Source organism: Trachemys scripta, chromosome 2 (genome assembly GCF_013100865.1).
Source record: "Trachemys scripta elegans isolate TJP31775 chromosome 2, CAS_Tse_1.0, whole genome shotgun sequence".
NCBI lineage: Eukaryota > Metazoa > Chordata > Testudines > Emydidae > Trachemys > Trachemys scripta.
In genome coordinates, this window is record NC_048299.1 from 202260068 (window position 1) to 202271330 (window position 11263).

Sequence of the window (11263 nt, forward strand, 5' to 3'; positions counted from 1 at the left end):
GCCCATTCCCCGCCCCTTCCCCAAAGTCCCCGCCCTAACTCCCCCTCTTCCCTCCCAGCCACGCGAAAAGGGCTGCCCAAGCGCTACCGGCTTCACGGTTTGCCGGGCAGCCTCCAGACCCTGCGCCCCCGGCCGGCGCTTCCCCACCACAGCTGGAGCCCGGGAGGGGAAGCGCCCATCCAGGGGCGCAGGGTCTGGAGGCTGCCCGGCAAACCGTGAAGCCGGTAGCGCTTGGGCTTCGGGCAGCCCCCTTGCCTCTGGACCCTGCGCCCCCAGCCGGGCACTTCCCCTCCCGGGCTCCGGCGGCGCAGGGTCCGGAGGCATGGGGGCTGCCCGAAGCCGGTAGTGCTCAGGCAGCCTGGCTCTTAAACAGAGCCGAAGAGTCAGGGGAGGAGCAGAGCCGCCATTTTCCCGGACATGTTCGGCTTTTTGGCAATTCCCCCCGGACGGGGGTTTGAGTGTCGAAAAGCCGGACATGTCCGGGAAAAAGAGGACGTATGGTAACCCTACAGGTTCCACACCAAGACAGCGCCGCTCTCACTGACTACATCTTGCTGTTAGAGTGAAAGGAGAGGTGTGGTTGGAAACAACAGGGAGAGTAGAAGAAAGGGAGAAAGAACATAACAAAGGGGGAGTAGAAGAAGAAAGAGAACAGAAGGAAGAGTGAAAGGATAAGATGGGAAAGAAGATTGAATTAGGGGGAAATCATGGTGCAGTAAGCCTCATATTTCAGGGGCCTGTGATCCACAATGGCTGCTGCTTTGGCTGCTATTAAAAATGGAGAGAGATCTTCACCTTTAAGCCCTGCATAGTTCTGCTCCCCCCCCCCCACCATGTTCCAGATCTCATTTCCTTACTCCATCCCCCCACACCCACATACAGACTGCTAATCTCCTCCAAACTGCCCTCCTAAACATCCTTTTTGCCACCCCCTTTCACTATTGTCTTTACCCCTTCTTTCATGCTGCTCCTTCCAATTAAAAAACCTTTATTCTTGTGTCCCAAACTATCACTCTTTCTTTTCATTCAAATCCCTTCTTAAGGCTGTCATGAAGCTCAACAGTGTCAATCCACCAAAGACAAAAAACACATAACACAACTTTTAGAAAACAAATGATAACCGTATCTCTTTGAGATCTGAGGCTCATCTGATCATCTGGGATACTATGTGTCTTTTTAATGTAAATTAAAAATCCTGTCTGGCATGTTTTCTTCTGTGTCCTCTACAGCATCAAGTGTCTTGAGGAGGTTCAATAAGAAATAATATATAACTAATGATTGTGAAGAGATTCACCTCCTTTTTCTAAACCAACTGTATTTTTACATTGGCTACTTGAGTAGCTTGGGCTCTATTACTACTTGTAGTGTATTGAATGTCCAACGTTTTTAATCTCAGGTATATTGAATACTCTTCCTGTTTTTTGTTTCTCTCCTCTGCATGTTTAAATTGTTTCAGGCCCTCCAGGTCCAAGGGGACCTAAAGGTGAGAGGGGACCCCAAGGGCCTTTTGGTCTCACTGGCCTAAAAGGGCAAAAAGGAGAAAAAGGTGAGCCAGGGCCACCAGGACCTGCCGGTGAAAAGGGCCCAGTTGGGCCAATCGGGCCACCAGGAGAAAAAGGTGGGAAAGGTTCAAGAGGATCACCTGGCTCCAAAGGTCAGAGAGGTTCTACTGGCAAGACTGGTTTGCCAGGACCTAATGGAGACCCTGGACCACCAGGACCACCTGGCAAAGATGGTCCTCCGGGTCCACCAGGTCCACCTGGATTTCAAGGATTGCAAGGAACTGTTGGAGAGCCTGGGGTACCTGGACCTCGAGGATTGCCTGGTCTGCCTGGCATACCAGGGATGCCTGGGCCACCTGGGCCGCCTGGGCCACCAGGTCCAGGGATGCCTATGGCCCTGAAAAGTGAGCCAACATCAATACCTGAGGCTAATGGTAAGCTATCTACTCACCCACCTACTTTTCTACTTACATGCCCATCTGCCCAAGTAGCCATTTTTAGTGCACCTGCCACCATGATAGTGGGCTAATGTTAATCTCTTATCTTTTGCTTAGACACACTAGTTCTCAAAGATTCTTAGTGTGGAACTCCAGCTTACCTAGCAAAGCTGTGTCTCCCTGACTTCTTTCAGCTGCTATGGAGTTTGATTAAAATGCCTCATCTCTAAAGAGATGGCAGCAATACAATGAGTAATGAGCAGTTCTCTGGACATGCAGGTTAAGTTATATTCTGCATCTGGTGCAGATTTCTGATATGTGCATATTTATTGACTCAGCACCTAAGTATTTCAGATGCCACCATACTGTAGGACAGTTTGAAATCCCCAGTTTAACAGCAAGGTTTCATGTCACAGGTTGTTCTGCTCGCTGGAAGAACTTTACAGAAAAATGCTACTACTTTTCATCTGAAAGAGAAATTTTTGAAGATGCAAAAGTTTTCTGTGACGAGAAGTCCTCACATCTGGTTATCATAAACAACAAAGAGGAGCAGGTAAAAAACATCACCTGCTGTTCTGAAAACTATAAGGTTTGAAGGTATTTTGAGTCTGGAAACTACACAGCAATAGGGAAGCTGAGAACATCATGGATTCATATGGTGAAATGAAAACACCGAGTTACCCCATTCAAAACGCTGTACTCCCATGTCTGCTCAGCACCTATTGTGAAAAAGAGCAACATAGGAGGCAATGGGCCTGATCCTGAAATTGCTGAACATCTGCCACTTCCAGTAAATTCAATGGGAGTTGTGGGTGCTCAGCCCCTTTCAGAATCAGGCCCATTGTTAGAGGCCTATTATCTGAAACACATTTTTTCCGTGTTGCAAATAGTTATTTTTAAATTCAATCTTTAAGATAGACAACTTAAGTCTTTATTATGATCTTTAATAAAGTCTATTAAGTCTTCCTTAGGCAGAGCAGTGATAATGAATAAAAACCATACCTTGCATTTTATGTGGTATAATTGTTTGGTAGCCAGACATACCCCTGCCATGCAGGAGCGGTGCAATAACTGCTTATTCTTTTTCTTAGTTAAAAAAATACAATTGGTGGTGGCCTTCCAACCGCCCAGTTTTCATGGGGAATTCTTACTCACAGACAAATAGTGCCATTGAGTCTAGTGCCTTTTTGTTTTTACTTACAGACAAATAGTGCTTTTTTTGTCAGTCAAGTTTGAAGAATCAGACCCTAAAACACATCTAGTGCTGCATAAACCTTCATAATCATTTGTACATTAGCAATGGTGATCCCTCATAAAGCAGGAGTACTACAGATTAGCTCTGGAGTGAACCATAAGTACCATCTCAGATGTTGTTACAAATTAAGGTCTATCTTTGCGGGAGGGAAGGAAGGAAGTTCCAGCCAGTAAGGAACCCTTTCAGGAGAGAGCATTCTTCGGTGACAAGAGGGAGAAATAATTACCAAAGTACCCTTAGATTACTGCACTCACTACCAGAAGTGTGAGTACTATACACAGGAGTAAGAACAAAGGAGGGTAAGACCCAAAATTAGAAGGAAGAGGTAACCAACAAGGAAGCATGGTGGTTGAGCATTGGGAATGGGAAGGAGAAGAACACTGTTCTTATTCTATCTTCTAAAAGCAAAATCTACACAAAGCAAGTAATTGTGTGCTCTGAGAAACAGAAAAATGCAATCACAGATTTCTTTCACTCGCAGCAATGGATAAAAAGACAGATTGCTGGGAAAGGCAACTTCTGGATTGGGCTCACAGATTCAGAGCAAGAGAATGCGTGGAGATGGCTGGATGGAACCTTACCAGAGTACACGTATGTGTTGAAAAGAACCATGTTGTTTATTTTCTGCAGAGTGCTACTGTTCTTGCCGCAACTTTACTAGAGAGCTGCAGTATCTAGAGATGAGTTACTGGATGCCAGTGAAGCAATACTTTATCTGGAAGTGTTACTGAATATTGTTTTTCCTACCCCCTTCCTTTCTCCATGCACAAGGCTTTATCTCCTTGCCAGAAGGAAAATGGAAAATTGAATATTGAATGAAAGAATCATACAACCGTGCAGCATGATACTGCTTGCCAGTGTTTTTACAAGGTGGGAGTGGAAAGCCCAGGCAGCTTTTTGGTCTTGGTTTAAATTTTCCTCATTTGCATTACAACTGGCCATAAATAGAGAGCTCATTCGTACTAAAAATGAAAGGACTATTAGATAAAACCCAAACAGAAGGAGAAGGTATAAAGCAAGAATGTCCAAACTTTGGCAAGCTGAGGGCTGCATTGGCAGGTAGCCACGAATCCAAGGGATGCACCAAATTGGTATTAAATAGAGCAGGTTACAGCCACCCTAATTTTAATACAGTGGAGTGGACCACAGAGACTATAAATCTCAGCATGCAGCGCACCAGAAAAACAGGCTAAATCCATTGTATTTGTTATAAATGATTTGCAGGTGTCTAATTTGTGGCCACTTTCATGAGAACATGGAAAAAAGATTTGGTTTTGGTGAATCCTACCATTATACCTCATAAGAACATAAGAACAGCCGTACCGGGTCAGACCAAAGGTCCATCTAGCCCAGTATCCTGTCTACCGACAGTGGCCAATGCCAGGTGCCCCAGAGGGAGTGGACCTAACAGGCAATGATCAAGTGACCTCTCTCCTGCCATCCAACTCCATCCTCTGACAAACAGAGGCTAGGGACACCATTCCTTACACCTCTCTCAACTTCAGATGGCTACAGCAAACCTATGGCCGGTGTCACTGAAGATTTCTCTTGTGCTGTGCTTTTAAAGTGTCCTCTAGTGACCTCAGAACTGTCTGTCACTGAAAGTGATTCATTATTTCTGGAAGTCTGAGTTTCTTCCCAGACGCTTGGTCAGACCCTCTGTATCAGGCAGGCATGTTATTTAGCTGCTTATGGCACCATTTCAGCCAGCAACCACAAGCTTCTGTTCAACAACCTGTATTTTTAAGAAAACCGAGCTTTTGTTTTGAGACTGGAAGCACATCTCATTTATTAAATGAAAACAGAATTGAGAGTTTTGCTCCACCAAGCAAGGGCACTAAGTACTGAGTCAAGTTTCACTGGCCTCCAAATTAAGCCAACTTTTAAAAATTCCTTATGAGTCTGAAAATTAATTTTCCATCCAAACTGAGGTCTGAAAGATAGACAAATCCCTGCTTTGCAGCTGGAGAGGCCCATCATGATCAAGACAGGATCTCAGTTTCTTTGCAATTACAGTTGCATATTTTGCCACCTTTCTCCTCTGTTCCCTTTTGTGTTCTTTTTAGCAGGCAAGGTACTGAAATATACAAGAATCCCTTAGGCAGAATCTTGGATGTTTCAGTACCATCTGCTGATAAGAATGAAGTAGACAGACACAGTGGAGGAATGGTGCCATGTGCATATGGCATGTACTCTCATCACACTTGCATGTACATCCGCAAACCAAAATAGAGTTCATTGGTCTAATTTTAAGCTTTAAGCCTTGACAGACAAAGGCGGAGTAGATTCCCGTCTCTGTTTTCCATTTTTAGTAAGAGTCATGTAATTTTTGTTGAAGAGTGTATTTCCAGTTAGAGCAGATCTCATGATTCTTTTTGCTAATCTCTTTTGTTGTGCGTGGAAAACTATCATGTGATGCCATTTAACATCTACTTCTTATTTTGTTGAAAGAAACTGGAAAAGTGGGCAGCCTGATAACTGGAGTACTGGGCAAGGGCCAGGGGAAGATTGTGCTGGATTAATCTCTGCTGGGCTCTGGAATGACTTTCATTGTGAAGATGTTAACAGTTTTATTTGTGAAAAAGACATGGACAAAGGTAAGCTAAGGATTCAATTAAAAGAGTTCCATCATAGCCACAAAGAGCCATGATTTAGTTCTGGGGGAATTCTGTGCCACTGCGCAGGCGCAGAATTCATGTCTCCCACAGATTTCTTTGCTTCGTCGCCAAAAAATGACTTTCTGATGGGGAAGTACAGGGAAGCCACAAGAGCAGTCATGTGACCCTCCCCAGCAGTATATTTTGGGTGCCCAAGGTGTGTACAGATGCTGTGGAGTGCTTTACAGGGAGGATAGGCTTCTCACAAATGAAAACTCTATCACCTGTAACCGCTCTACACAGATCTAGCCCCAACAAGCATGAGGAGTCCCTGCTGCTGGGAAGTCTTTGGCAACTGCTGGGCCTCTCTCCTTAACTCCCACTCACCCACTCTGACTGCTGGAGGGGAGTGTGGGCCCTGTCCAAGTTCTCTAGCTGACAGCTCTGTGTCACATAATGGCAGCTGGGCAGGGTGGAATCACAGACTGCCTGTTTTACTGAGCAGACACATAGGTACTACAGAGTCTCTTTCTAGATCTAGGGATGCACTCACAATAGGATTCTGTTGTGCCACAGAGCTTTTTAGGGCTCTGCTCCATGATCATTGCTAGAGCTCAGATCTGGCCCATAATATTTTTGTTCTGATGATTACCTTGTTTAAAGAAACTATTTTACAGTGTGCCAGAAACATTAATTGTTTAAAAGCTTTTTTCAGAATTTGTGTGTGTCATGAATGCCTGACTGCTATGATTGCCAATACATAGGTAGAATTTCATAGGATGTGGTAGAAACTCCCAGCTGGATTCAAACTTTCAGATACTGGCTCTTAGGCAGCGTCCACAAAAAACATATGTACACCCTTCAGGTGCATAATCCACATCTGTTTGTGCAGATTGAGGAATTGCTTGTGCATAGAATTCTCTTTTCTTCCTAGATAAATATGCATTATGTTAGCAGAACTTTAGGTTTTGAAAATATTAGTTGTTGGAGGTGTACAATATCTGAATATGGGTCATATTTTAAATAGTTCTGTTTCTTGAAAACCTAGACTCATATGATAGAATTTTCCAAGATTCTTTGAATTCAATAAACCTCCTTGCTGATAATTTGTTTTACCTTTACAAGCCTTTCACCTGTGTTCCTTCTTTCTTTCTCTCACTGTAGCCTAGGCACCTGGATTGTAATAGGCTGTGAATTTACAGACACAAATACAAATTACTAAAAAATCCCATGGGACTTCATCATCTCCTAACAAAATTGAAAAGGAAGCACTGAAAACTGGTTTAATGCAAAAAAAAAAAGAATTCAGCCACAACTCGTCTTTGCCATCTTGTGATTATTCAAGGATTCTGGACTCACAGCACAATGCATTTATTGGAAATGCAATTGGACTGAATCAGTGACACATTTTTGTCAACCAGTGACCATACAAGTGTACAAGTTTTGTCTTAAAAAACATGAAATATAGCAGTCTGAGTAAGACTCTTGGTCATTGAGCTATAGGAAATACGTATAAAGCTACAGTGTAAACAGTACATTTCATTTGCTAAAATCCCAAATATAGGAAAATTATTCAGATACACACATATAGTATATAGATTTTATATAAATATATATATAGTCAAGTTCTTATCGATAATATGGAATATACTTTTAAGAGCTTTTAAAACTTTGTATTTTTGTACAAAATATTTGCTTTTTACATTTGTTCTTTTTTTATTGTCTTTTTTTTTTTTTTTTTAACAAAAATAGTACACAAGGGCCAAAGAAAACAGTAAGGGTACTAATAATAATTCAGGCTGTTGTCAGACTTAGCTCTGCTCAGCTATAGAAAAATATTTTCCAGTTTGAAAAAAAATGTTTTTTCCCAGATGAACCACTCTAGTTAAATAACTTTGAAGCTGATTTTAGATAGTATTTTTATGCAAGTCTACTCTGAGGTGAGTAACAGCTAAATAGATCAGGGACTAGATATTCATGATAGCCATAATCACAGTGAACCATCAATGCACTGCTGTACTATAGGGGTCATGTTAACACAAGACACTGTGATGTCTGCCTTACTTCCCTCCCTCCCTCCCTGTCTACAGAAAAATATCACAGAATTAAGTCACTAGCTTTTTTTAATGTTTTAATTATTTCTCTATTAAAAAGCAGTTTTTAGGAGCTCTGCCATAACAGGTGCTGCTTACTACTGAAAGTCAAACTAAGAAGACATTAAAAGACATTTATAAAACAGAAACAAAAAAATTTGAGCATACTGAAATGTGGTGGGGGTTTTTAGGCTGGATTTCAAAATGTGGTAATAAAACATGATGTATTCTAAAAGGTCAAGTCAACCTGCATTTCTCTAAAATGTTTTAATGTAAATTAATCTTGTGACTTCCTTGGCCCAATCCTCCCCTGCCAAAAAAACTAGTAAAATTAAGTATGCTACCACCAGAATTTAGTATGGTTAATGGATGATATCACTGTCCAACCCTCTTCCTTCATATCCCTAAAGAGCTGTTGCCTAGACAACAGCAACACTGCCTATCTTAAAAAATAAAAAAAAATAAACAGTTAAAGTTTATTAGCAGAATCCATGTGATTTGGGTTCTATTGTGTGTATTCTCTGTGAGGCCACATGCTACACCATCATGTATGTCCTTTTGGACCCTTTTGAAAGAGAGTTGTTTTTTTACTGCCTCGTGACCTCCAGTTTACCTTGGCTGAGTATGGATAAGCCTGTTGAAATACTCCAGCTCTGCTGGAAGGAGACAAGATTTTGTACTTCATATTTTCAGGTATTGCTTATAAGTTCTTTGCCTTACTGGCTCTAGAGCTCCCAGGGCCTAAATTCCATATTTTCTCAAAAGTTCATTCTCCTCTTTCTTAATGTCAATTATAATTTATTCCCAGAAACTACCTGGAAAGTGAGATGCAGAAATCCATAGAGAACATAGTGGGTATGAAAAATGAACATAACAGCACAATCCGCACACACAGTTAATAATGAAAAGCTATTTCAGAGGCAATGCTTTTCCAATAACGAGTTAGATTACCTGAGGAATTTTCTTTTTGTCATGTATTGAATAACAATCAGATGATCTATGAATATTATACGGTACCTATATATTCAAAAATGTATAAATATATAGTAGTGCTATGTTTAAATATATATTTATACAATAGGTATGGCGATAACATTAGCACAGTATCTTTTTCATATCTCCATCATACTGGCTGGAACAGGTAGGCTTCATTCTGACCTCACATCAGTATAACTCTACTGATTTAAGCAGAGTTGCTCCTGATTTCCACTGGTGTGACTGAGACACAAATTGGGCTCATAGCTATACAAGTCCAAGGCAGAGCTGTGAATAGAACCCAAATCTCTTAGCACAGGACTGGGAGACTTTACCGCAAGACCATCTTTCATCTCCTGTGGTAGTGGACATATGGCATTCTTTTTGAAAAGATGTATTTTTCCCCATGGCACGTGTGTTCCAGTGCTCTTCAAATGAAAATACATTTCAGTAAGTGATCCTCCCATGGCCAATTTTCTTCCATTCAGGGAGGTTTCCCATCCTACCAGCAGCTTAGAATACAGAGTTGAGCCAGTTTAAGGCTGTAAAATGTTGTTGAATAATAACTATTGTATGAAGAATTTAGATGGAGATTACATTCAGTGGTGTTCCTCATTACCCACTCCTGAGTCAGAAACACAATAGGCCTGATTCTCAGTTACCCAGGCCCACATCCTCAAACATATTTAGCACCTAACTTGCATTGATTTCAAAGGGAATTAGGTACCTAAATGCCTTTGAGGATCTAGGTCTCTGTGCCTATGCTTGGAGCAGAGATGGATTCAGTGGATGACTTTAAGTAGATGCCCTCTGCATGCACAACTTAGACAACCATCTTTGAAAACTTGGCCTGCAGAGTGCAGACGAGCTAAGACAGATTCATCAAGCAAATGCCCTTTTGTCCGTCTTAGCCAGCATTCATATAAGATAGAAAGGGAAATGTGAAGTGGAAAAAGAAGACTGAAATCTCAAAAGGAGTGCGGAAGTTGCCAGTACAGGTCAGAAAACTGTCATGATAGGGAGGGCAATTGGCAAGGGTGCAAACTGGATACCATGAGAGGCCAAGAGCTTGCCATGGAAGTCAGAGTTGCCATGTGGGGTCTGGTAAATTTCATGTTAATCTATCTTCTGTATGGCTTGAATGTCAGCACAAATTGTACAGAAAGTTATTTTTGTGTGAGAAAATTATTTTGTCCACTTGTAGCGATGTCTGGGTAAGCTACATCCAGCTAAAATGGAACTGGCTATATTCTCTTGAGATACTGAATGTATATTTCCATTTTTTTTAATTTAACATAAAAACTAAATGTTATTTCACTGATAGTATAACTATCCTTAATAATTAAGTGACTGGCATTGTAGAGGTTATGGGTGGAAATGTTGTGCCTTACAGCATCATCAAATGCAAGATCTTTTAAAAACTCTCTTTTGCTCATATCACTGATTTGTTATGAATCGTTTTCAGCTGATTAGAACTTTTCACATCCCTTCAATTGTCCATAAATATCATTTGAAATTATTCCAATGAAAGAAGCACTAAGTGAGAGACACTAAAGTAAGTATTGCACATTCTGTGTATACATATATAGCAAAGTTGGCGGTTGTGTATATGGGTACATACAAATTGTCAAAAACATTGCATATGTATTAAAAGCCAACTTAAATGAAAGAATAGTTCTTCCAAATAAAAATTCTCCTCTCACACCACAGTACAGTTACTCCTGATTTACACTGCTGTAAGGTAGATCATAATCAGGCATATGGTATCTCTAAATACAATTATCTATTTTATCTAGTGACTTGAATTTTTAATTCACTGTTCCTGTAGTATCTAGCTGCTAGAAATGTGTCATTTAAAAGGTTAAGAGAAAAAACATACAGCTCATCTTCATAAAGCCTTACAAGGGAACTCAGAACTGGGAAAAGGGATCCAGGATAAAATATCTGCTGGCTTTAATGGTGCAGGCCCAGAACCCAAGTAAGCTATAGTTCAGTCTACTGTTTAAACAGATATGCCTGTTCCAACCTCACTATTTTCCTAGATATCAAATGGCTCAGCTGTTCTAATTTTTCTTTTCAGTAGATACCTCTTTTGGTTTTAACAACTGGTAAGAATTAGTCTTTGATTTTATTAATGGAAACATGATAAGCTGACTGGAGCATGGTGCCAAGCAAAGGAATCTGTTTAGCTAGAATGGAGGCAAAGCCATCTGGGAGATCCAGTTTGTTAACAATATATGATTCAACAAAAATGTTCAGCCCTTTAAAGCACCTTCGTTGAAAATCACAAAGGTCTCAGCCAGAGTCAACATGTAAAATACAAAAGAAATGGAATTTCTCCATCTTTAGTCCATACATTTCCTTCTCCTTTTCTTTCTCCTCTTTGTTTATATTCCCACTTGGA

General features: G+C 41.0%; 1 protein-coding gene across 1 annotated transcript in view; it reads left to right on the forward strand.

Annotated features, from left to right (window-relative positions):
• Positions 1-10650, forward strand: part of COLEC12 (collectin subfamily member 12) — a 140919-nt gene extending 130269 nt beyond the window's left edge. The window contains exons 6-10 of the mRNA XM_034762735.1: positions 1457-1936; positions 2356-2492; positions 3676-3785; positions 5646-5791; positions 6956-10650. Of these exons, the coding sequence (XP_034618626.1) occupies positions 1457-1936; positions 2356-2492; positions 3676-3785; positions 5646-5791; positions 6956-6960 (878 nt within the window). The 3' untranslated portion in view covers positions 6961-10650. The remainder of the gene's footprint in view (positions 1-1456; positions 1937-2355; positions 2493-3675; positions 3786-5645; positions 5792-6955) is intronic.
• The last annotated feature ends 613 nt before the right edge of the window (positions 10651-11263 follow it).